Source organism: Neophocaena asiaeorientalis, unplaced genomic scaffold (assembly GCF_003031525.2).
Source record: "Neophocaena asiaeorientalis asiaeorientalis breed wild unplaced genomic scaffold, Neophocaena_asiaeorientalis_V1.1 scaffold26, whole genome shotgun sequence".
Taxonomy (NCBI): Eukaryota; Metazoa; Chordata; class Mammalia; order Artiodactyla; family Phocoenidae; genus Neophocaena; species Neophocaena asiaeorientalis.
Window position 1 is genome coordinate 10,050,441 of NW_020173108.1, and position 27,955 is coordinate 10,078,395.

The 27,955-nt window shown below is 35.9% G+C and overlaps 1 protein-coding gene and 1 non-coding gene across 2 annotated transcripts in view; both read left to right on the forward strand.

Moving 5' to 3' along the window:
• Positions 1-27,955, forward strand: part of FBXL17 (F-box and leucine rich repeat protein 17) — a 481,311-nt gene that overhangs the window by 298,023 nt on the left and 155,333 nt on the right. Inside the window, 1 exon segment of the mRNA XM_024743396.1 lies at positions 22,750-22,826. Within this exon segment, the coding sequence (XP_024599164.1) occupies positions 22,750-22,826 (77 nt within the window).
• On the forward strand, positions 20,232-20,338 carry LOC112398713 (U6 spliceosomal RNA). Its single transcript, XR_003003050.1, has one exon. It is a non-coding gene; the product is annotated as a U6 spliceosomal RNA (small nuclear RNA).

Sequence of the window (27,955 nt, forward strand, 5' to 3'; positions counted from 1 at the left end):
ACCCCTACGCCACCAGGGAAGCCCAGATTTCTTTTTTTTTTTTAATGGCTGAGTAATATTCCATTGCGTGTATATATACCACATCTTCTTTATCCATATGTCTATTGATGGACACTTAGGTTATTTCCATTTCTTGGCTATTGTAAATAATGCTGCAGTGAATAGTGGGTGATATCTTTTTGAATTTGTGTTCTTCAATTAAGTACCCAGAAATGAAATTGCTGAATCATATGGCAGTTTTATTTTTAATTTTTTGAGGAATCTCCATACTGCTTTCCATAGTGGCTGCACCAATTTACAATCCCATCAACCGTGCACAAGGGTTCCCTTTTCTCCACATCGTCTAACAACACTTGTTATTTGTTGTTTTACTATCATTGTGACAGGTGTGGTTTGGTATCTCACTGTGGTTTCGATTTGCATTGCCCTGATGATTAGTAATGTTAAACATCTTTTCATGTGTCTGTTGGCCATTTGTATGCCTTTTCTTGGGGGAAAAAAAAGTCTATCCAGGTCCTCTGCCCATTTTTTAATCAGGTTGTTTGTTATTTTTGATATTGAGTTGTGTGAGTTTTTTTGTATATTTTGGATATTAACCTGTTATTGGATATATCATTTGCAACTATTGTCTCTTATTCAGTAGGGGACCTTTTTGTTTTGTTTCTAGTTTCCTTCACTGTACAAAAGCTTTTTAGTTTTATGTAGTTCCATTTGTTTATTTTTGCTTCAGTTTTCCTCTCCTGAGGAAACAGATCCAAAAAAATATTTCTAAGACTGATGTCAAAGAGCACACTGCCTATGTTTTCTTCTAGGAATTTTATGGTTTCACATCTTGCATTTAAGTCTTTAATACATTTTAAGTTTCTTTAGTATACGGTGTGAGAAAGTAGTCCAGTTTTATTCTTTTGCATATAGCTGTCCAGTTTTCCCAACACCGTTTATTGAGAAGGCTGTCTTTTCTCTGTTGTATATTCTTGCCTCCTTTGACATAGATTAACTTGCCATATAAGTGGGGGTTTATTTCTAGGCTCTCTATTCTGTTCCATTGATTTATGTGTCTTTTTGTGCCAATACCATGCTGTTTTTGATTACTATAGTTTTGTAGTATAATTTGAAATTAGGGAGCGTGGCACTTCCAGCTTTGTTCTTTTCTCTCAAGATTGCTTTGGCTTTTTGGGGTCTTTTGTGTTTTCATACAAATTTTAGAATTATTTGTTCTCATTCTGTGAAAAATGCCATTGATATTTTGATAAGGATTGCATTGAATCTGTAGATTGCCTTGGGTAATGTCATTTTAACAATGTTAATTTTTCCAATTCATAAACACATTAGTTTGGGTTGTCTTCAACTTCCTTTTATCAGTCTCTTATAGTTTTAGAGTACAAGTCTTTTACCTCCTTAGATTCTTTCCTAGGTATATTATTCTTCTAGATGCTGTTGTAAATAGGACTGTTTTCTTTATTTCTCTTTCTGATAGTTTGTTATTTCTGTACACTGATAAACTATCTGAACTCCTGTATATTAATTCTGTATTCTGTAACTTTACCAAATTCATTTATTAGTTCTAACAGTTTTTTGGTGGCATCTTTAGGACTTTCTATATATATAGTATCATGTCATCTGCAACCAGTGACAGTTTACTTCTTCCTTTCCAATTTGGATTCCTTTTATTTCTTTTTCTTGTCTGGGGATTGCCATGGCTAGGATTGCTAATATTATGTTGAATAAAAGTGATGAGAGTGGTCATCCTTGTCTTGTTCCTGATCTTAGAGGAAATGCTTTCAGCTTTTCACTGTTGTGTATAATGTTGGCTGTGGATTTGTCACATACGGCTTTTATTATGTTGAGGAATATTCCCTCTATATCCACCTTGCTGAGAGTTTTTTTTTAATCATAAATGGATATTGAATTTTTTCAAAAGCTTTTTCTTCATCTACTGAGATCATATGATTTTTATTTTTTAATTTGTTAATGTTGTGTATCGTATTGATGGATTTGTGCATACTGAACCATCCTTGCATACCTGACATAATTTCCACTTGCTCATGGTGCATGATCCTTTTAGAGTATTGTTCAATTCAGTTTGCTAATATTTCGTTGAGGATTTTTGCATTTATATTCATCAGGGATATTGGCATGTGATTTTCTTTCTTTTTTTTTTTCTTTTTTGTGCTCTCTTTGTCTGGTTTTGGTATTGGTGTGATGCTGGCCTTGTAAAATTAGTTCAAAAGCATTTCTTCCTCTTCAATTTTTTGGATTAGTTTGAAAAGGTTAGGCATTAACTCTTCTCTAAATGTTTGACACAATTCACGTATGAAGCTGTCTAGTCCTGGACTTTTATTTGTTGGGAGTTTTTTTATTACTAATTCAATTTCATTACTGGTAATCAGTCTGTTATCTTTTCTATTTCTTCCTGGTTCATCTTGAGAGATTGTACATTTCCAGGAATTTATCAATTTCTTCTAGGTTGTCCATTTTATTGGTATATAACTGCTCATCATAATTTCTTATGATCCATTGTATTTCTGTGGTGTCGGTTTTAACTTCTCTTTCATTTCTGATTTTATTTATTGGGCCTTACCTCTTTTTTTCTTGGTGAGCCTTGCTAAAGGCTTATCAATTTTGTTTATCTTTTTTAAAAAGCAGCTCTTAGTTTCATTGATCTTTTCTAATGTTTTTTAGTCCCTATTTCATTTATTTCCACTCTGATATTTATAATTTTCTTTCTACTAACATTGAGTTTTGTTTGTTCTTTTTCTAGTTCCTTTTATTGTAAGGTTAGATTGTTTATTTGAGTTTTTTGTTTGTTTGTTTCTTAAGGTAGGCTTGTATTGCTATAAAATTTTCTTTTAAAACTGCTTTTGCTGCATCCCATAGATTTTGGATTTTTGTTTTTACATTTTCTTTTGTCTAAAGGTATTTTTAAAATTCCCTCTTTTATTTATTCAGTGACCCAGTGGTCGTTTAGTAGCATGTTATTCAGACTCCAGTTGTTTGTGGGTTTTGTAATTTTTTTCTTGTTGTTGATTTCTAGTCTCATACCATTATGGTTGTAAAAGATGTTTGATTCTCCTAAACTTTTAAATCATTTCATACCGAAGTAAAATCATTTTTAATGAGTTACTTTTATCAAATATATGTGAAGCATTTAGTGTAGTTTTATAAAAATAATTCTTTTTCACTTTCACATTTAATTTAGTTAAATTGCACAATCAGAATAACAAATATTATTGGCAAAGTAGATTTGAGGGCAAACATACAAGATAATGAATTTTTTTTTTTTTTTTTTTTTTTTTTTTTTGGAGGGCACAGCCGCTCCGCGACATGTGGGATCCTCCCGCACCGGGGCACGAACCCGCGTCCCCTGCATCTGCAGGCGGACTCCCAACCACTGCGCCACCAGGGAAGCCCCAAGATAATGAATTTTTAAAATTTAATGTTTATTGTGGAAGGTTTTAAACACACATAAATATAGAAAGAATCATATAATGAATTCTTGCGTACCCATCACCTGAATTCAGCAATTACCAACATTTTGCCATTCTTATTTCATTGATTGATCCCCTCAACTTACTTTTTCCTGGAGTATTTTAAATTAAATTCTGGACAAATTACCATTTGGAAACGCTTCAGTTATCTCTAACAGATGAAGATTTTTTAAATGCACACATACAATACTATTATTACAACTAACGAACATAATGATAATTCCTTGAAGCCTCTTTTCAGCTCATTTATTTGAATTAGGATCCAAGCTAGGTTACATGTTGCATTTGGTCTCTTTTAATGAATAACACTACTCTTCTTTTGCCTGTCAGTCATTTGTTGTGGAACATGAATTGTTTGTCCTGCAAAATTTCTTTCATACTGGATTTAGCTGATTGTCTTCTTATGGTGCCATTCAATATGTTTTGCTACCTGCCCACCCCCATATATTGTCTATAAATTGATAGATAAATTAGAGTCTTGATTAAATTTAGGTTCCTGGTTTGGTGGCAATATACTGCATAGGTAGTGCTGGAGTGCTGAATAGCTCTTATTATATTAAATCAGGAGGCACATATTAGCTAGAGATAATGGAAATTTTAAATTAAGTTATAATAGCTAAGATATGTATCATTTAATTTGTGCAAGGCACTGTTCTAAACACTTTATATATATCATTTCTTTTAATCCTTACAAAAGCCTTTTGAAGTAGATGTTCTTATTACACCCACTGTACGGATAAGGAAAGTGAGGCACAGGGAGGCTAAATAACTTGCTGAGGTTCCCAAGCCTGGATTTGGTCTGGTCTCTGGAACTGAGACTACTGAGTCTGTGCTCCAGAGCACCCATTCTGCCTCTTGAAGGCAGTGACATTTCTAAATTACACTAAAAATAGTTAGGTGTGTACCAGACCCCTCCAGTAAACATACTGCCTTAATTCTATAAGCAAATGAATGTTAAAGGGTATATATTTTAAATAAAAAGTACTTTTGAGCTATGTTGTTTACCACATCAACCTTCTTTGAAAATAATACCTTATAAAACCCATATTTATTTTCTTACTGTGATATTTACTCTTACATTGACAAATTGTGATATTTTCCTTTTCCTGTAGTGGAACTTATAGAAAGTAAACTTACTTCCCTTAGGTAAATAGGTAAACATTTCTTTTGCAGCATCAAGAAATATAAAGTGAGTTCCTTGAAATTCATGGCAGTTTGTAATTTTCAATAGCCATAGCATTTACGAAAGAAATTATTACCGTTTTTGTTGCTTCTTTTGCTTACATAACAATGAGTATTCTAGTGTCTTCTCAATCAGTTTGGCTTAACTATTGTAGGAGGTATGTTTACTGAGGGAAATTCAACAAAATCCACTTTATGTTTCCTTTGCACATTCTTATCCTATTTATATTTTAAAGTCTGCCTACCTTCATGTACAGTTTTTTCCCCTTTAAGTCCCTCTATATTTTAATACATGCTCTTCATCCTTTTTATTAGACAGATTTTACATAGATATTTCACTTTATAACTGCAAGTAATTCATTCCTTGTGCCTAAAAATAATGTTCTGCTTTGTTGACATATGCTTATTAAAAGTGGTACATCTGCTATTTTTATTCAGAATTCCAAGTATATACAAGAGCATGACTTGTCTTATCAGTGTGTACCAATCCTTCACACTTTCATTCAACAAACCTGTCATGAGCATCTCATCAAGGATGAGTAAAACATAGGCCCCAAGTCAGGTCAAGGTGATGACATATACTTCATACAGTGGTCACAACAGAGGGAGGAAAAACTAGGAGTCAAGATCAACTGTCAGTCTGAGAAGAGTCCACTGCTGGAGTCTGACCAAACATAGAATGTAAATGAGTAAAGTGGGTCAGATGTAATCATTGGGGAATAGTGGGGACTGTAACAACTGAAGAATGCATGTCTGATCTAAGGACACTCATATTCACAGGTTTGTTTAAAACACTGACTCAGCCACACAGACTATGGCTAGGATGCCTATTTGAGACTCTGGTAAGGTCTTAAGTACATGAAAAATTTAGTGTTTTGAGAAACTATCTATGTAATAATTCTCTTTAGTGGGCCAAGTCAGATAGACTTATGTAGAATTTTGGGGCCAGAAGTCAATATCTAGGGTTTCAAGCTACAATGAAAGAAATAAATGGGGGACAAAATTTGAACAAAAGAAATGTGCCAAAATCATCTTGGTCCATAAAACAGGGGCATAGAGGTTCCCAGTGAAGGGTATAGCAGTAAGTTGGTACAAGTCTGGCATTCTGCTGGATTACCATTAAGCAAACCAAGCACATGCCTAGTGTATCACCCCCAGAAGGACAGCATCAACAATCTGAGAAAAAAAAATTAAAATTAGACTTTGGTCTTTCATTCATGAATTTTGCAGTTTAGTGGAGTTTTAAATTATTATTATGAAATTAGAGATGGAAGAGGAACCATATTTTTTCCCAGGACTCATGGCCTCTACATGCCTTAATCTGGCCTGGATAAGCCAATAAAATTGAAGATTCCAAGCATAGAGGAATTAGGTGTTTGGCTGAAGACCAGACTCAGGGTGACTGGGCATGGATGTTGGAAGGTAGGCTCAGTAACAAATGTGGCTGTACCCAGTTTGTATGAATACACAACCTGCTGGCCATTAAAACTTTTTTCAACCCCAAATAATTCTGAATGTCTCTTTATAATTAATGTTTGACATTGGTTGTACTAGCTATTAAGAGAGATTTCCAAACTCATAGATTTGGGCTCTGTATTAATTTTTGCAATAAACATGTATTTATTCTCCCTTTGTAGGGATTTACAGACATTGATTCTAATCAGTGTTTACTTCAAAAAGAATTAGGTTGAATGTCTTAAAAGTTATATGGTGTAATTGAATAATATAAAAGTATAAAATAACTTTTAAAGGCTTTCATACAGTAACTGCAATTATTTCTCAGTGGTTTCCATTTTTAAATATTAATCTTTTGAAAAATAATATAATGGTTATATAATTCTTACTATATTTTTACATATTATATTTTGAAATCAAGGTATACTATCCTTTCCTCTCATTGAATATCAGACTTTGGTCATGTGAGGTTTATAGTAATATGCCCAATGTTATTAATATCTTCATTATTTTTATATTATATATCAAAAAGATATTTCAGATCTAATAGATATCCTCAAATATAGAAACCTATACTGTGCTTGGCAATGTTAATATGGCTGTTCACGAACTTTTGCATGTCTTGAACCTTAACTAAATGCTTTAAGAGATGTGTGACTCTTTCCTTGATCCTATTTGGGGGCTCTGTTTACAAAGAGTTCTTTAAGTACCTAATGTTTGGTTGCTTAGCACAAATCATCTTGATCATAGGTGAATCATTTTATGTGAGACCAAAGTAAAATTTACATTGGAGCGAAAAAAGACAAACTGTCAGGTTAAATTTTCTTTGATCTGTTTTGTTCTTTGTTTACTTACGATTGGAGAAAAACACTGACCTTGTCTCTTCAGCAGTACTAAGCATCTTTATGTTCATTTGCAACTTCCATGGTTTTCAGCATGTTTTGGTGACGTCTTTTATTTTATGTGCAGTATATGTAGCTATGAAAATCAGCAGACTGCGTGTTACTTAAAATTGGGCAATTCACTTAGATAATTAGTAACACTAAAAGAAAGGCAGTTCCATTATTTTTTTTCCCAGATTGAGGAAAACTCTGCTGAAAGGTCCATGGTATCCAGCTTTTACTCTATGCTGACTAGTGCCAGAATCCTAACCCAGTTTAAGGCAACACATTTTAAAAAATGCTCTTGGTGATTGGATAAGCAGTCTACCTTTTAAGGCACAAAATTATATAATGTCTTTCACCAAATATTCAGTTAGGGTAGGAACCTTAAATGAAAAGCTTGATGCTTATCAAGGAGATCATAGTTTGGGGGCTGATTTTATATTCGTTTTTAACTTTTAGTTCAACTCATGAGAGGTAACGTGGAAGACAACATATAACGTTGAAGGCTAAGAACAGTCTGAGATCCCTTTCCTGAAGTTATCTGGTTATTGTTGGATAGTCAGGTGCTTGGAATAAAGATGATAGACGAGATAGAATTAGATATCCCTTGAAGATATCCCAAAGAACATGCAGATGGGATGTTGCATCTGGGCAAGAAGGCTATTGCAAAGAATCTGCAGCGAGCATTGTCTGTTTAATGAATAAATTATATCATGTATGTGTACTTTTATATCATGTGCATTAAAAAAATTCTGGAAATATACAAATAAATTTAAAAATATTGATCAGTTTCTAGCTATCTTTTATTATTGTGTATTTTCTTAAAAGATAAAAAGAGTAGGGGCTTCCCTGGTGGCGCAGTGATTGAGAGTCCGCCTGCCGATGCAGGGGACGCGGGTTTGTGCCCCAGTCCGGGAGGATCCCACATGCCGCGGAGCGGCTGGGCCCGTGAGCCATGGCCGCTAAGCCTGAGCGTCTGGAGCCTGTGCTCTGCAACGGGAGAGAGCACAACAGTGAGAGGCCCGCGTACCGCAAAAAAAAAAAAAAAAAAAAGAGTAGAATTATTATCATGATGGGATCTTTGAATTTTTAAATGTAGAATGGTCTTAATTACATACTCACATGGCTGAAAGTCTGATAACATCAGTATTGGTGAGGATTTGAAGAAGCTCCAATTCTCATAGATGTTGATGGGCATGTAAAATGGTATAACAACTTTGGAAGGAAATTCATTCATCTACTACATACATACTGGTAATAGTCTGTGACTTAGCAATTCTACTCCCAGGTTTTTACCCATGAGAAATGAAACCATATGTCCACGGAAAAACTGTATAAGAATGTTCCTAGCAGTGTTATTTATTTATTTATTTTGCGGTACGCGGGCCTCTCACTGTTTTGGCCTCTCTTGTTGCGGAGCACAGGCTCCAGACGCGCAGGCTCAGTGGCCATGGCTCACCGGCCTAGCCGCTCCGCCGCATGTAGGATCTTTCCGGACCGGGGCACAAACCCGTGTCCCCTGCATTGGCAGGCAGACTCTCAACCACTGCGCCACCAGGGAAGCCCTAGCAGTGTTATTAATGAATTCCCCCCAAACTGTGAACAATTCACCTGCCATTCAAGAGAAGAATGGATAAAGAAACTATGCTATATTCATATAATGGAATGCCTCTTGGCAACTGAAAGGTACAATCAGGAAAAACTACTGAAATGTTAAACAAAATAGATGAATCTCAACCTCTTACACTGAGTAAAAATAAGTTACCCAAATATGATTCTATTTTTATGAAATTTCTGAACAGAGAAAACTAAGCTACAGGGCTTCCCTGGTGGCGCAGTGGTTGAGAGTCCGCCTGCCGATGCAGGACACGGGTTCATGCCCGGTCTCGGAAGATCCCCCACATGCCGCGCAGAGGCTGGGCCCGTGAGCCATGGCCGCTGAGCCTGCGCGTCCGCAGCCTGTGCTCCACAACGGGAGAGGCCACGACAGTGAGAGGCCCACGTACCGCAAAAAACAAAACAAAACAAAACAACTAAGCTATGGTAAAATAAAACAAAGTAACAAAACATATACAATGGTAGTTGCCTTTGTGGGTGGATATGGGCATTGACTGGAAGGCGGGGCATGAGGGAACTTGGTGGGGTGCTAGGAATAGTCTAGATCTGATAGGGGTTCAAGGTAGACAGGTATATGCACTTGTCAAACCTGATTGCATTTGAGATTTGTGTATTTCACAGCAGGTAAAACTTTTTTTTTTTTAAGAGAACCATTATAAACATTGAACTTTAATGATGTGTGTGATAAAGTATTTATGGGTGAAATGTACTGATGTCTGCACTTAACTTTAAAATGCATTAAAAAGTAAGAATGGATAGATAGATACCTGGGTGGATAGAGAAATAGATGGGATACATCTGAGATAAAGCAGATGTAGAAAAATGTTAATTATGGAATCTAGATGGTGAATAATGGCTTTGAGTGAACAATTCCTTTAAATTTCGGTATGCTTCAAATTTTCGATAATAAATTGTGCAAAAATGAGTGTTTATTCTAAAAAAGTTTAGAAGACACACCTTTTTGGAATTTATTCTAATTCAGGCTGAAGATTTGGTAGGATTCTTTAAGGTTTTCTTTTTTTCTCCCTTTCACAACTTAAAATTTTGTCTTATCTGATTATGTCATCTTAATTGCAATTAGTTTGTTACCTTTATTTTTTTTTAAATAAGTTTATTCATTTTATTTATTTATTTTTGGCTGAGTTAGGTCTTCACTGCTGCACGCGGGCTTTCTCTAGTTGCGGTGAGCGGGCTTCTCATTGCGGTGGCTTCTCTTGTTGCGGAGCACAGGCTCTAGGCACGCGGGCTTGAGTAGTTGCGGCATGCGGGCTCAGTAGTTGTGGTGCACAGGCTTAGTTGCTGCGTGGCATGTGGGATCTTCCCTGACCAGGGATTGAACCCGTATCCCCTGCATTGGCAGACGGATTCTCAACCCCTGCGCCACCAGGGAAGCCCCAGTTTGTTACCTTTATAAGTCGTATTTCTTGGTGCCACATGTGTAATCCAGTGATTAGTTTAATGCCATTTATTAGGCAGTATATTCATTTCCTGTGGCTACTGTAACAAACTACTACAAATCTGGTTGCTTGAAAGCAAAACTATTTATTTTCTCACAGTTGTGGAGGTCAGACATCCAAAATCAGTTTCACTGGGCCAAAATCAAGGTGTCAGTCTCCCTCTGGAGGGAAGAATTCATTCCTTTTCTTTCTGGCTTCTGGTGGCTACCAACATTCCTTGGCTTATGGTCATATCACTCCAGTCTGCTTCTGGGGTAATATTACTCTCTCCTCTCTTGTCTATGTCAAATCTCCCTCTGCCTCTTTCTTGTAAGTATACCTGTGATTGTATTTAGGGCCCACTCAGATAATCTAGAATAATCTCCCCATCTCAAATCTTTAATTTAATCTCACCTGCAAAGACCCTTTTTCCATAAAAAAGTATAAAGTATATATAAAGTAACACTTAAAGGTTGCATGGATTAGGACCTGATGTCTTTGGGGGCCATTATTCAGCCTACCACAGGCATTTTTTTATGTGCCAAGTTCTGTGCTAGGGCCTAAATAATAATAATTAAAATTTAATTGCTTCCTGTGTGCTAGGTGCTGTCCTATGTGCTTTACATTCATTTTTTTACTAAGGAAAAAAATCGATTTAACATGAACTTATTGGAGGATACATTTCTTTCTTGCATATGTCAACTATTAAAGTCCACATTGCTAGTTTTCTAAGAGATGTACTTGAAAATTCTATTCGATCCTAAATAACCCTGTCTTATTTGTGTGGAAGGTGTTAAAATTGACAAGATTGTGAATTCCCTTTGGGAAGAGACTTGTCTTTTCCATCTTTGTATCCATTAGTTAGGGGCAGAGTAAGGGTTAGTAAATGTTTGTTGAATAACTAAAAGCACCTTTGCAAACATTGTGAAATGTAACATTTGCAAAATCCTTGGAGATAGGTATTGTAATTTCCAGAATTTTACAGAAAAGCCTTAGAGAAGTTCAATTACATTCCGAACCCCAGGACTGTGTCTTACACGTACACACATACAAAACTTTGACAATGTGAGCATTGGAAGCATATTTCTACTGTCCATGACTGATTGATTTTGTACAAGAAACATTAAACTTCAGTAAAATTTTGATATAGCTAAATATCGTCTCTGTTTTATTATTGCATTATATTATTAATCATGTGCGATATACTTTTAAATTTTCAGCTTTTTGAGAGGCCATTTTCATGTGAATTAAGTCCACAGTGGTATTAAGAAATGGGAGGAAATTTTCCAAATGATTCCGAATATTTTAACACTTTCTTGAAACTTCAGCCTTTCCCCAGAGATATGTCAAGCCTATCTAGTCTTTTTGTAACTTCTTTTGATCAGATTTTTTTAACTCACTGATATTATGAATCTTATAAATAATCATACTTCCCTCTTTACTTTGGTTCCTTGAAAGTTTATTCCAAAATCTTATTCCACTTGTCATATCAATCCCTTCAGGGTGAGTATATCCCTAACTTTATTATTTACTATCCGTATTTTCTACCTTCTTTGCCCCTCTCAAACATTTCTTTTGTAGTTTTGTATGCATTTCTAGGGAAATAAGGCTGGATATAAGTAAACAGATGAAATGAATTTAGGCTCCTTAGTAATTATGAAATATATGAATGTATTATTGTATATGTTACATATAAAATGTTATTTTATATAGATATTATGTTCTGTATATATTGTTTTTCTTCTTTTTCCTCTTTACAGCCACTATTTCAACTGATGTGTCCCTGAGTATATATCATGGTCACTGACTTGCTTATACTATTACCCTTTATATTTTCTTTCACCTTTTTCAAAGTGTGATGTGGCATTGGATTGCCATTAATTTTCCCAAAGCCCCAAATTTTGCCCAATGGCCGAAGAGTGTCCTGTGTCTGATGAGCACGCACTTACCTTTCAATAACGGATCACAAAAAGGAAATTGTTCTCTTAATTTTTTTATAAAATTCTATCATTACCAGGGCAGCACTCATAGTAGCCCCCAGTAACCAACCATAGGAACACACAACTGACTCCAAGCACATTTACCTGACGTCCCTTTCAAACGCCTGGCATTGCTCTTGCCTCTTTATTCCACTAACAACCTTAGAAAACAATCAATTGCCCCTCTTCTCACCTCAATCTTCTTCCTCAGAATATCAGAATGTATTTCTTTATTTACTTGGGTACATGAGAGAAGTGTTTTGTGTGTAGAGCAGAAATATTAATACTGTTACTCCATTTTGCTACATGGTTTGTTGATTATGCAGACAGAACAGTAACTATAATAAACAACAACTAATCAACAGCGGAGCATTTAGAAACATGCCTCTCACTGTTGCGGCCTCTCCCGTCGTGGAGCACAGGCTCCGGACACGCAGGCTCAGCGGCCATGGCTCACGGGCCCAGCCGCTTCGCAGCATGTGGGATCTTCCCGGACCGGGGCACGAACCCGCATCCCCTGCATCGGCAGGCGGACTCTCAACCACTGCGCCACCAGGGAAGCCCTGATTTACCTTTTTAAAATAACATAAAACAGGACTGGGTTTGGGAGTGTTGCTTGTTCCTGCTGGCTGTCAGACATGATGTTGCCTGTAAGGTACTCGCTGTCTGAAACAAATTGTGAAATGTGCTGTCTTCTTTCTCCATGCTTACTTACTGTCTTGCTTTTGCAACTTTCTGCAAGGAGAAAATGGGTAATGCTTCCCCACTATGGTTTCTATCAGTCTTAGCACTGGTTTCATTAGCTTTCCACCACTTTCTCCAAGAACAAAGAGATGTGTTTTCCCTTCATAGGGAATAGACTGAGGACTAATTTAAGCAAAGCAACCTGAATTTTAGTGATCATGGCATTTCAGGGGCTAGGCTGCTAAAATTCCTTTACTATGTGCATTTACAACAATTAGATATTTTTTGATTGAGATAATTTGTTGATTTACAACAATTAGTTATTTGTTGATTGGGAAGGGAAAAGTATTTGTTAAGAATTGTATTTATAAGTGTATTTATATACATGTGGACATCTATACTACATAGCACTTTGAATATAAATTAAATTGCTGATAATCAGTTCTTGTCATTGATGGATAAATTAAAGTGTTAAGAAAGAATCCTCTAGAAGTATATTTTACAGGCAAATGGACTTTATAGTGTCAAGTATCATTGAACTGGCCAGGTGAAGCTAAGTAAGATTCAATAGCCTTTCTCTGGAATTTTAAAATCTCATTCTATTGCACTTACTTGAATATTATTTAAGAAGGAAATGGGGAGGCCTTTGTTTCTCTATCCTTCAGATAAATAAAAATTAACTGAAATCAGTTGTCATTCTTCCTTTGGGATTAAAAATGTAAACTGCATACTTTTCATAAGAGGATTCTTGGTTAATGTCCCTTATTGTAGTTTGTAGAAATATATGAATTGTTTCTTTCGTTTTTATTTTTAAAGAAGTGTAAATGTTATTTCTTTTTACTAAGTAAGAAAGTTATCTTTCCATGTAAACATAATGTACCAAAACAACTAAAGGTGACCCGCTGCCTCTCTTACCTGTAAATGTTAGAGCAAAGATTATTTCACCCCTGACATGACATTAATATGTAATGATATGGAAGAAAATAGGAATAAAGTAATGAGAGTCCCGGAGCTTTGGAAGTAGGTTTTATGAATTCAGCAGTGATGACCCTTAAGCCTCAAAGGGTTCAGAGTTCAATCTAGCTAAGCATCAATAAGGTCAAGTTTATGTAGTGTCCTTGTCTTCATCAGTGCCATGTGATCTTTCTCCTTTGGTCTTTCCGAATGAATATGTGGATAACTTTATTCCTACTGCCTATACTTTTCCCACTCCCTAACCTAGAACTCCTTCCTCATACTTTCCTTTTCAGAAACTAATAAGAAGCCTTCACCATTTTCTTCTCCCAATTACAGGATTAATTAGTTTTTTATAATTGTACTTAAAATCACCTGTAAAAATTCTTTTATTGGCTTTTGATTGGGCCAGAAATTTGCTAAGCTTAAAAATTAGTGACAAAGTGCAAGCTTCCTGAATATGAACGCTTGAAGCATGTTGGAAACATTTGGAACGGAGAATGTTGACCTGCTTTCTTTGTGTCCTACTACAGCTATCTGATTATAAGCTTTCAAAGATATCAAATTAGGTGCCCTCTTCATTGCATTTTACAAATATAGTTTTTGCATATTGCTAAAACCATTCTCAAACAAAATTTTGAGTGGTACATTGGGATGTTGGGAATCATTGTTAGCTAAAGTGAAACCATTCTTTTGACTTTTATAATTGTCTTTACTGCTGTGTTTTATAGTCTTCTGAGAATTTGGCTTATCCAAAAAGAGATTCTGTGCCTTCCCAAGTGAGAAGGAAACCTTTTGTCAGCATCTTGTCTGAGTTAACTCCTTGGCTACACAGGTCATGGGAGGTCTCTGTTGAACATCAGTCTTTGGCTCTATCACAAAACTGGTATTGAAGCACAGGCCAGCTCCCCCAGTACAGAGGTTAAAGAGGCAATTAGTCACTACAAAGCCGACTTGTGGCGTCTTCTGGTAAGGAAGTACTTAACTCTTTCCTGAAAAATGCCTGGAATCTCATCTTCAGTTTATTTTTATAGTCCACTAAAATAATTTTCTCTTGTCCATTTTAAATTAAAGGTGAGCTTAAAATATATGATGTCTGTTGAATTGAGACTTTCTCATCAATACTTAAAGCAGTAAGTGTAATGGGGGTGGAGATGGGCAGGGAGATTATCATCAATTGTATGTTTAATATTCCATCTAAATTTCATGTTAGCTGTTTGGAAGCCTAACAAGTCTCTGAAATATTTCTAGCTTTACCATTAAAGTTCTTATTTATTATTGTAGGACGGGGTAGGAGTTGGAACTTGCCAGAATTTTGCCTGACTTTTTTTTTCAGAAAAGGAATGGGCTCTGATGGATCATAATTCACTGAACTGGACCATAGTTTTATATGTTTTTATATTCCTGTTTTATTTTTTTTTTCAGGGGCTGGACTTTTGCTTCCAGACAGTAAATTTTTGTTACATGTAGGATAATAAAATCTTCTCTTCCACCCTCTATCTTAAAATATGCCAGAATACCATAAAGATAGCACCAGTCTTAACTGTATCAACATTGTGCAATGCCTGGATTCCCCCAGAGATGTTGGCTATAAATTGATGGAACCCCAAAAACCTTTAAGGATGGAAGAGATTTCTTAACTTTTCCTATTTCAAAATAACTACATTTTTTTTTCCATTGAAGAATGACTACTCTGCTGAATTAGGAATTCTTACCTTTAAATTTTCCCCTTCCCTTTCTTTCTAGCATTTCCTTCAGTCCTGAAACATGACTCTTTTCAGTTGATTTTCAGTAGATATAGAGGTAGTGATATGCTTTTTCTGCTGCTGGGTATGAACATTAATATCAGCCGTAGCAGCAAAAATAAATAGTAGTTGATCTATCAAGGTTATAAGTATTATGGGTATCATTTTATAATAATGTGGCTTTCTGATTAGATCTTTTAACTTTTCTAACACATAATTTGCACTTAATAAAACCTTGTTGAAATAAATAAATCAGAAATAGCTTAGAATCTTTTTTTTTTTGCTCCTTACATACTCGGAGGCACGCTTAGAAAACGTTAGCTCAAGTTATTATATAATGATTTAGTGTAGCTGCGGTAAAAGGGTGGATCAACGGCTAAAATTAAAAACAAGACTTTTGGATAAATGTATCTGAAATATTAAAGCCAGAACCAAGTTTATCCAAATGTGTTAGTGTGGTTTCCTCTCCCCTGCCCCCTTGCTTTGGAAAAACATTTAACCATTTTGTTTCTTAGTAGCTTAAGGAAAATGTGCATTTAAAAAAATACTGCAGGCTTTATTCTATTTGAAAAACATTTTTAAAGTTCTCTAAGAAACATTCAAATTACATTAAACATGTTTTGCTATATAAACGAAGGAACAAAATATTCCCATAAGAGCTGGTTTGTGATGGTCACTCCTAAATATGTTAGAAAATATTATTTTGCTGTTGTATTACTCCTTTTTCAGTGCTGACTCCTACTTACTCTCCAGTTAGGAAACCTACCTAATGCTAGAGACTGTCAGGGAAAGGGTGGTCCAGACAGAATCAGCAGATGACAACATCTGCTCCACCTCTTCCAAAGGTGTAACACCTCTGTTGGCAGAGATGTAAACCCATAGAATTTACGTTTCAATAACATCTCAGGCCACTTATTGTGGTACATCTTATTAAAAACAAACAAACAAACCACTCTTCTCATTGTGTAATCTTTCACTATCTCTGTGTGACAAAATGGGCATCAGTTTTCCACTGTTTAAGTAGCAGCTACCTAAATTAATGTTGGATTCACTAATCAGATTTTGGCTTTCCAGAGAATAACATTTGGTAAGTGAGAACTTAATGAATATCCTAAGAGAATTGTAACTGGTGGAGCTGGTGACATTTTGCATGTCACTCCTAGTCTTTGTCCCTGAGATATATTGTGTTTTGAGTGAACGCTTTAGCATTTTAACTGCAAGTCATCCTTTTAAAAATATCTCTCTTGCAGTGAACATCTCTTTTATGAGATTATCTTTAGATGTTTGCATGAAAAATTGACTTAAGCATACATTTGATACTGTGCTGTTAAAGGGATGGAACAGAAGAACGTTTACAAGAAAGTGTACCATGAAATACAAAGGGTGCTCAATGTATCAATATGATGCCATGTATCACTTTCTCAAAATAGGCTTTCATTTGTCATTATGTACATTTCTTTAAGTTAAAGATAAAAATAACCACTGCATGCTATATAATGTTAAGGTGTCCTGTTACTAAAAAAAGTACCTATGAATGGAATGTTTATAAATGAAATTATATTCACATATAACGGGAAAGGTACTGTTAGTAAATTCTTGAATTGATTCATCTTGTAAATGTTTAACTGTAAATTTATCTTTTTTTATCATAGAAATCTGTTATATAGTGCACATTCTGAAAGCAGGGTATACCTATAAATCATGTCCATTCATTTGCTGCACTGGGATTAGACTATACGTCAGTAAAACTCGATTTGGGGCTTTAGAAAAATCAATCAAATATCAATATTCTTTGTGTAAGATGCCAAATTGTGTTTTGGTGACCTCTGCTATCATTTAAATGACCCGTATATGAGTTAGTCACAATGAGCTTTTGTAGCACAGAATTGGACCAAGTTTGCTCCCTTGTTTCTCTCTTTAGATCTTGTAAATCCTTTTTATTCCTTTACATGTGTGTGTGTGTGTGTGTGTGTGTGTGTGTGTGTTGCAGGCTCTTCTGCTTTTACCCACTTACAATCTATATAACACAGAGTGGCTTGTTGGCTTGTCTAGTTTCAGGAAATGATGAAAATTAAGTTCTATTTCTAAAACCCCCAAATAGATCACTTTTATGATGTGTTTGTATTTCAGGAGTTTTAACGTTTGATCTACATGTTTATTCGACTTTAAACATACTTAGCTCCCCGTTGCACTTATTTGCCAATTACTTTATAGCACTGTTCTTACTTTTTGTTTTAAATCTGTAGGGTTGTTTTTGTCTTGTTGCATTTTTTCTTCTGCTTGAAGATATGTCTATTATTCAAATATAAAATGACTTAGGAAAGAACATCCTAAAGTTTATTTAGAAATTCACCAAGCCACATACTAATGCATCTCTAATGGGGACATTTCTTTTCACACCTCTAAGGTGATTGAGCCTGTCCTTTAAAGTGAGATTTGCAAACCAGTGTCTGGCAGCTCCAATTAGCTTCATTTGGATTTGAAACACATCACAAACAGTAACAAGGTCTCCTAGGACACTCCTCTTTGCAAGCAATGTAGTCATATTTCCTCATTAGTTCTTTTCAATTGTCACTAATGCCATGTTCCAGCTTTTGAGTTGGAGACAAAAAACATAAAAATTTGATATGTATGTAGAATGGCCATTGTTTTCTATAATTCAAGGCTCTTTTGAATTCCTTTGATAGTTTTGAAGCTTACACAGCTTAATTCATTAACCTTTACCCTTCACATAAATCAGGTTACCAGGAATCTATTGCTAGGGAGACAGATTTTTCCCTCCACTGAAACTAAGTAATGCCTTCTCTTTTTTAAGAAAAAAAAACCCTATATTGATCACAAAAGTACCTTTTTACTGTTTTTCATATTTCATCAAATGTTTTAGGTGCATTTTAGAACATCATCAAAAGCAAGTGAGCATAAAATCACATTATTATAAAAAATAATTCTGGACGCTTTGGATACTTTGGAGCAGGTTTTCTGGCCCTTTTTACTGTTCTAACGGAGTTTATACATATATGTACTCAACAGCTGTTACTCAGGAATTTACAGTGGTTGCAATTTTTTAATTCTCTTCAGAACCCTGCCAAAACATAAAAGCAAGAAAATAATCTGAGGGGAGGCAATTCAGAATGAACTAAAATATATTTAAATGAACCTAGGACATTTCATTTGGATAAATTTTTCATATAGGCCCTCATTTTTATAAAGAATGATGATGTGGGACTTTGAAGAAGATAGGGGTTTTTCTGTGGTTTCATGCAGGTGAAAATAGAATGTATGTCTTCTGATTCTTTATTCACTCTTGTTAAAGCATGTCTCCTCTTGTTTCTCAGAACTCAGAAAGGTGGTTTAGTAGGCTTGTGTTTGATGTTCATGGGCTACTTTAACAATATTTGATATTCTGCATTTTTCCACTATGCCATATTCCTATATTATGAATTTGTTCTTAATAATCTTATAGATTATTACTTTCCCTAAGGATATTGTTCTTTTCCCAAGTTTTGTAATTCCTTAGGTTGTCATGCATGAAATAGAAAATCTTCGAATGCGCTGACCCATAGAAAATGTTGGTCGTATGGTATTCTGAGGTTTATCCTTAGGGATGGTGGGGACGGGTAGGGGGATAATGGGAAATTTTTGAATTCTGGATTCTGAGTTTAGGAATTCATGGCTTACCCCTAGGGACAAAACTATAATTAATCACTGAGATTAATGCATATTCTCCTATTTGATATCTGTGAATAAGAGAGGGGATGGAGAAGCAAAGGTTTTAAATGTGGTCTTTGGTTCTTTCACTCTCCTCACAGACTATGACTTTGCAAACATTCCTCCCTTTTTTTGGTATCATTTTTAATACCCCTTAAAAATTTACATGAATACCTGTAGTCAAAAGGTGTACATAATTACTAAGCCTTGTTTGTTGCCTGCATACAGTCTATGCAGTGAACTGGGAAATTCTCTGATGTTAATACACTAAAGGCCACGACTAAAGCCAAGACTCTTGAAACAGAGTAGATTTAGAGTAAATGTGATCAACAGACTTGTGTTAGGGTACCTCCTGTAAATATACTCTAGAATGGACTCTAAACGTTTTAGAAGGAAAGGACAGTCACCAGCGTGGTCTCTCATCATGACTTGCTATCACTACAAGCTGCCTGGGGAACTAGGTAGGCCTAGACTAATCACAGGACTTAAGACACTAGCCAGGGACCTGATGTGGGGTTCCATTTTCACCAATTTGCAGTAACAGGATAATATAAACCATTTGCATTTTCAACTCTCAAAAAAATAGCTATTTTACCTATTTATTTGAACCACTCAATTTTGTGTGTTAATATGATATTGAGTTTCAGTCCAGGTTCACAGAACTTGGGACTTCTCAAATATCACATCCATGAAATATGTGATATTTAAATTTAAAAAATAATTTTTGCTAAAAATCTTCCAGGGAATACTTTTTTTTCCTCCATGAATTCCTATTTGCGGAATAGTTTTATGTTGTGCATAACTTCTAGCACACTGGCTGTGATTACAGGGTAATTAAAAGTATTTGGAAAACCTTATGTGACTGAACTTTTTTCTTTTTGCCGTACGCGGGCCCTCCACCGCTGCGGCCCCTCCCGCTGCGGAGCACAGGCTCCGGACGCACAGGCCCAGCGGCCACAGCCCACAGGTCCAGCCGCTCCGCGGCACGTGGGATTCTCCCGGACCGGGGCACGAACCCGTGTCTCTTGCATCGGCAGGCGGGCTCTCAACCACCGCGCCGCCAGGGAAGCCCGTGACTGGACTTTTAAAAACAGAGCAAGTGCTTGCTTCGGCAGCACATACACTAAAATTGGAATGATACAGAGAAGATTAGCATGGTCCCTGCGCAAGAATGACACACAAATTCATGAAGCGTTCCTTATTTTTAAAATAATTAATTAATTTAAAAAACATTTAAACAAAAGAACAAAAATCCTAGGTGATCCTTTGTAAAAGCAAAGTGCTTTTCTCTTATGTTCCTCTATTTTTTCCTCTAAAAGATATGTACTGTACTGTTTTTTATTTCTTAATCACATGTTTTCTCTTGGCTATTGCCTCTTGAGTAAGCTAAATATATGTGTAATATCTATTCATAACTTTCTCTGTCATGTAGGGAGGAAACCTGACGCTCATGGCCTTTCATCAGTTTTAGGACAGTTTTTATCCAGTGATTGATTATCTGATTTTATGTGAATACCGGTTTTTGTTGCCTATGAAATAGCATTTGATCTGGCTTGTACACTGAAATCAATTTGTGTTTGCTGTCTGTAGTCTGCTCTGTGTGTCTTTAATGTTCTCGTGTGCTTGTAGCATACCTATTAATATAGAATCTAGTGGCAGGAACACAAATAGAATATTGTATTTGCTTAGAGTTTTTCCATAATCAGATGTAAAATCAGGTGTTTTGAACTATTTGAAAAGATCATGAGAACAAAATAAATGATATGAACATTATTTCTGCACTAACTTATTTCATTTTGTGGTGGTCATACAAAATGTTGGATCTGCTAACTTTTTTGGTAGGTAATGGAGGAGGACAGAGAGCTATGCACATTTGATACAGTAGAAAGTAGACTTTTTATTAACTATTTATAATATAATCATCTAGGGCCTTTATTTTTATCCTTAGTATGTGAAAATTAGTTTTTAAAGTCATATGTAAAACATGGTTGTTGCCTGTAATGTTTTACTTTCCCTTTTTTTATGGCTTTATTCAAATATTACAGTAAAGCGAAATGACACGGAATTAGATTTTAAAATTTCCCTTTGGGCTTCCCTGGTGGCGCAGTGGTTGAGAGTCCGCCTGCCGATGCAGGGGACACGGGTTCGTGCCCCGGTCCGGGAAGATCCCACATGCCGTGGAGCAGCTGGGCCCGTGAGCCATGGCCGCTGAGCCTGCGCGTCCGGAGCCTGTGCTCTGCAATGGGAGAGGCCACAACAGTGAGAGGCCCGCGTAACTCAAAAAAAAAAAAAAAAATTTCCCTTCATAATAACCTGTATCAATCATAATTACATTGTTACTGTTTTAAGTTTTCTGTTGTAACCATGGAAGAGCTTACCCATTTTTATCATATACCTTTTTTTTTTTAAATAGCCAAAAAAATGTTTATTCAGTTATTCTGAGGAACTTAGAAATGTTTATCATTCCATTAAAACAATATTCTATAAAAATATTTTTAAAAGAAAAATATGTCTTCTCTATAATTAATTTAACCTTCAGTAATAAATTATGTGAAGTAAAATTGTATAAAATTTCCTGACATTTTATGAAGATACTTACAAATAAGCCAGACAGCAAATAAAATATCTGGAAGACAGAGATGGATACTCAGTAATTTTTTGATGGATTATACACATAGGTATCAAATTACTTGATCCTTACTTTCTAGAAAAGGTTAATGACTCTTTTTGCTTTTACCCTTTTACTTAACTGTTATTTATAAAGATTAAAACAGGAGCTGCATTGAAGGATGCATCTGCCAATGTGTCAGTTTGACTGTACAGGTTTTTCTGATAATTCAGGGGACTGAGCCACACTGTTAATCATTGTTTTCAAAGTTCATTCAATTCTGTACTACATGTTCCACTATGGCCATTAGAGCAGAGTACACCATTCAAAAACCTTTTAACTGAAATGAAACCAGAAAAGACTTTAAATCTTACATATCTGTATCTATATTATGAATATGGCCTATATGTATGCAACAATTCATTTAAAATGTTAAGAGTAAAACATTTTAAAGTAAAAGATTTTAAAGTTCTTATGTGTACGATTTTTCTTTCATCTTTAATCAGTGTTACAGATTTTTAAAACATTTTTATTTTGAATAAAATTTCACAAAATGTGTACTTCATTGTTATCAAAGTCCATCATTAATAATTAAACCATGAGCAATATTACCATTCTTTTATAATGACCATCTGTCTATATTCTACACTTTAATTACATTATTTTTTATGTAAATAACATGTTCATTATATAGCACATGTTTACAAATCCTTTATTACCAAATGTAACACTACTCTTACAGGAATATCTCTCTTTCATCACTGTGGTTTTAAAAGATGTGCTAGTCATAAATGTATTTAATTAAAGTCATTTAGGTATTAGAGCACTTGAGTTTAAAGCAGGGAATATAATACCTTTTCCTGAAACACCCTGAAAGAGGTTTGTTGAAAGGAGAGAGCTGTGGCATTCATCAAACGCTGACCTCTTCCTGTTATAGTCCTGGCCAAACTCTTGCTAATTTAACTTGAAACGCATTAGTGTAACTCACCATTTTTTGTATGTGTTTTAGGTGTGTGGAGGTCATTGCAAAGGAAGGACAAAACCTGAAAGAGCTGTATTTGGTGTCCTGTAAAATCACAGATTATGGTATGTAATGAGCCATTGTCCTAATCATTTTCAAGAATAAAAAGGTACAAGATCTTTGAAAGCTTTTTTAAAAGAAATCAAAAGCTACTAACTCATAGAGACTATGAGTTTTATCTTTACTTGTAGTCTCTGATCACACCCCCCGCCGAATCAAGAAATCATGAAAATGGAACCAGAGTAAAAATGAACATGTATATCAGTTTATCACCACATGTAATCATACACACATATGTGCACATGCACATACACACTCACATAGGATTAAAAAGTATGGCTAAAATTGCTGTATGATGAAAATAAATACTAGGATAATTACATATTTGATATAATAAATATAAAGTAACTATTACATTGAGTTGATTTGCTTAATGTCATGTAAAATGCATTCTTGTGCCATTCCAAATGCCAACCTTCTTAGTGCCTTAAATTCTTTAAAACGCTGAAAACTTCCAATAGGAAGTTCAGATATACAGGAAGTAAAGGGTATACATTTGTTTGTAAGAGTTTAAATTATCTTAATTTTAAATATCCCTTTAAAGTGGAGAAAAGCAAGTTGTTTTTTAAAAATATGAAAAGTATGAAATCATCCTATTGGAGTAATAAAGAAAAGTAAGCTAGCCTTTCCTTTTTCATTCAGCTTTATATATTTTTTCCTATTAATTTGCATATGTAATCTAAATACAGAGTTTTAACTAATTATTTGGCTTTATGGGAGACTAAAATGGTTTCCATTTTTCTTTTCTGATTTTTAAATTTGTTCCTTTAAACTGGAGAATATGCTTTCTGCCTTGAAGGGAACTAATAATCCATTAAGTTTTTTATTGTTAACTCCAACATATGCTAATAACCGACTCCAATCCTAAGATGTCATACTGACCATCTGCCCTGGGTGGGAGAGTTGTATTTTATCAGCTACTAAATTCATCCTTTGGAAAAATTCTATGAAAGCTGTAACAAAAAATAAAAAATAACATAAAGGATTTGGCTTGAAAACCCTAATTTCTTTTCAAAGTTTATTTTTTGAGAATGGTAAATGTCTTACATGGATTTATCTATAATGTTTCTGGGTTGTTGTCTTTTTCCTAATTATACCATGAGAAAGGAGTGTTTTGATATGTTTTCTTTTTACTTGTAGTTTGTTTTCTGGTTTGGCATGTTAGATTGCCACTTAGATACAGTAACTCTAAAACCTCCAATATCTCCCTATTGTCTAGGCCTTAGAGTGTTCTCTCTGCCCAACACAGGGCATATCCTCAATACCTGTAGATTTGTTAATTAGTACATTCATACATTGCAGACTCTTTACTTGGCATTCAAGATCCTTTACCATTAGTCTCCTACCTGCCCCTCCAACCTTACTTTATATTTCTCCCTTTTACCTGTTTGCTGTCAATGTCAGATTGCTAATTGCCAGGAGAGCTATGGATTAAGTTCCTTAGAATGAACTCTTCAAGGTCCTGCAGTGGAAAATGTTGCTAAAGTTACACTCTGTCCCAGTACCAGTTAAGTTAGCCAGTGCAAAGAAGTGTTCCAGAAGATACGGAAATGAGAAAAAGCTTTGGACTTGGGACAGATCTGGGATCGAGTTCTGTCTTTGTTCCTTGTTCTTTGGCCTTAGGGAAGTTCCTTCGCGTCTCTGAGGCTGTTTCCTCATTTGTGAATTGACTTCATGCTCCTGTGTGTACCTGGTACCTAGTCTAATGATTAGCACAATGTATACTGCTGAGAAAAATTGCTTTCCTACAGGAGTGGGACAGAGAAAAGATTCACACAAAATTCTTCTACCTCCTTTCCTTTGCTTGGAAGGAAGGAAGGTTTATTGCTATTGTTTATTGCTATTGTTTAGTGATATCCTCAGGTTCTGATATTTTGAGATCTCAGGATTTTTTTCTCCTGGCGAGGTGAAAACGGTTAGAACTTTGCCCGTGTGGTTTGCATTTATTCCTATCTCTGAATTATTGAGGCAGCGGTTCTCAACCCTCTCTGCACATTAGGATCACCTGGGGAGTTTCTAAAGCATTCAGATGCCTGAACCTTACACAAGACTAATTAAATCAGAATTTCTAGGAGGTGGTGCCCAGGCAGTAAAACCTGCCTAACTGTTGTCAATGTCAGCCAAAGTTGAGAACCACTGATCTAGTCTAGTTGAGAGGAAGTAGAAGTGAAAATTTTGAGGACTTCCTTCCTCCACCCAGACATGAAATCTATCACCGTTTTTTTCATACCTCAGTCCCTCCAGCTTTCAAGCTCTCCGCCCCACCTAGTCTCTCTTCCTTCTTCCGTGAGGTTTTAGGTGTTCTAAGGATTTGTGATGAAAGTCTCTGTGCATCTGTTGGTTCTGTTTTTCAAAATGTTTGGGCACAGTTGAGGATGAGGGGGAAAGGTCAATAGTTTATGAGATTTTACTATAATTGCTACTTGATTTTAAAATTAGAAGAAGTTACTAAACACTCAGCTCAGTGCATCTTTTTTCCTCTGGTACCATGCCAATAACACGTGAACAATTTTTGTCAAAAAGACAGCAAGAAAGATTCTTCATTGTAACCAGAGAAACGGCATGTTATTGGAGGTCATTGCTCTACTAGGGGAGGCTGTGATCCCTTGCCCTGTGTTAATTATAAATTTTAAGAAGGAAAAGCAGATGCTTTCTTCCTTCTTTAACTGGATAATTAAAGACATATTCTGTGGGACTTTTTGATTTTTGAGGCTACTTAGAAATTGTAAAATTTGATGTACACCTGATACCAGGGGAACTTCATCCTCCAAGAGACTACTCCCTAATTCTGCTTCCTATTGCTTTGCTCATATTCTAGCTAGTCTTCTCCTCACCTCCTTTTTCTTTGGTGCTGTGTTCGTACATGCGTTCAGTACTGTATCCTGAGATTTTTGAAGTGTTTTTGCAGGATGCATTGATTCAGAAACAGCAGCTCGCCTGGCTTATCATTTGTAATTTTTCTCAAGAATCTCACAGTTGTTGAGTGTAGTATTATAGTACTTAGCAACACCTGCCCAGGCTGTTAGGAAGCTATGTTCATTTTTTTTTAATTAATTTATTTATTTTTGGCTGCATTGGGTCTTTGTTGTCGTGCATGGGCTTCTCATTGCGGTGGCTTCTCTTGTTGTGGAGCACGGGCTCTAGGCGCACAGGCTTCAGTAGTTGTGGCACACAGGCTTAGTTGCTCTGCAGCATGTGGAATCTTCCCGGACCAGGGCTCGAACCCATGTCCCCTGCATTGGCAGGCAAGTTCTTAACCACTGTGCCACCAGGGAAGCCCAGTTATGTTCATTTTAATTGATATGTGATACAGTTGTCATGAAGAAAACTATCATTCTAATAGGCTTCTTATTCCCCAGATTGAACATAGATCTTTATGGTAAAGGATAACAATTATAAACAAATCAATAATTCAGGCACAGCTAAATGGAAAATACAGTCTTGGGAAATTGCTCCCTAAAGAGAAATCTAATATTGTCACTCTTCTGTCACTAAACAAATAAATGTTATAGGTAGTATCATGGGGAAAAAAACTCAAACTGAGAGAAGTAGGTTAGAATTCGCCTCTTCTTTTCTTTGTGACCTTGAGCAAGTTACTTAACCTCTTAGTTTTGTCATCTGTTAAGCATATGATAATACACACCATAAAAGGTAGTGAAAATGAATACAAAATATCTGTGTTGTGCCTGGTGGCATAGTGGACACTCACTAATTGGCAGTTTTTATAATTACAGAATCATCTCTTTTTCTGAAGAAGAATTAGCCCTCCTCCTCCAAGTGTGGCTTTCTGTTTGTGGGAATCATTATTTAGAAATTTGACCTGTATTAGTCTATACATGCCTAGTTGACTTTCACACCTAAGCTATCTAAACCAGATTCTTATTAGTGGGGAATAAAAAGAAAGATGCAGCAAAAAGTATAAAATCTTTAATTTGTCTCCCTATCTTAGGTTTCTTCCCTATCTCTTCTCTATGTTACCTTCATTTTTGTTTGGATAATTTTCTCTTGGCTTCCCGTATGCTTTTGTTTTTTGTTCTTATAATAATTTATCAACTAATAATTTCCAACCAACCTTTCTGCTCACCTTCAAACACTTTTCTGTTGAAAATTCTCCTCCTTCAGAACAGTGTATCCTTAGGATTAAAGGGAAAACAACTTGTATCATTCAAGCCTACAGAGGTCAGAGCCAGTCTTACTCCAGCTGCAAGGCATAGAACATGTGGTATAGTAAATGGGTTGGATGAATAAAGCCCGTTTCTCCATTAGCATCTCCGTAGTGAAGGTTACCAGTGTGACCCTGTGTCAGGGAGCAGTTGTAAAAAGGACCCAGGTTCCTTTCTGGGTTGTTATCACATTTCCTTTGACTTTATTTAGCACTCCTCAGGGCCCTTGAAATACACTCTAGAGGATACCTTTTTGCTTCCCATCTCAGGTTGTCAAATAACCTTTTAATTAAAGAGGACTGTAAACACTCAACTACTGACATCGATGTCTGGGGCCTACAAGTCTCTGACAACCCACAGGCTAATCTGGGCCGCTCCACATTCTCCCGTCACTCCCGCAGGCCCTGGGGCTGCTCTCTGAGGACAGTCTTTGACTGCCCCTTACTCTGCTTGCCAATGCGCTTCTGCCTGATCTGGGCCTTTTAAACCTAACCCCAAGGCTTGCCATAAAAGCTTTTGGATTGCTCTGGGCAAAAGGTCTTCCAAGACAAGGAGGTCATTTGTTCCGGTGGTTATCATGTGAGATGTCATTTCAGTTGGTCTGCCACACGACAGACGTGGTGTATATTCATTCTGTTAACAAATATTGATTCAGTACCTACTATGTGCTGGGCTCTGTGCTAGAGGCAGGACATGTAGTTTCTGCATTCCTGGAGCTTTCACCCTGTTGGGATCCAGAAGACAGGGCTGGCCTGCTTATTAAAAAAAAAAAAGAGAAAAAGAAAAAAAAAACGGGTAATGCATCTTTTTCCAGACAAGAAGAATGGCAGGGAGTGCCAGCAGCCATAAATCTTTGCTTTGGTCTAACCCATGCCTCACCCCAGCCTTGTTGGCCTTCTGACGCTATTGAAAGATTAATAAGTTGTACATTCGCTACCTCTTCTTGGAATACCAGACCTCTTTAGCTATTA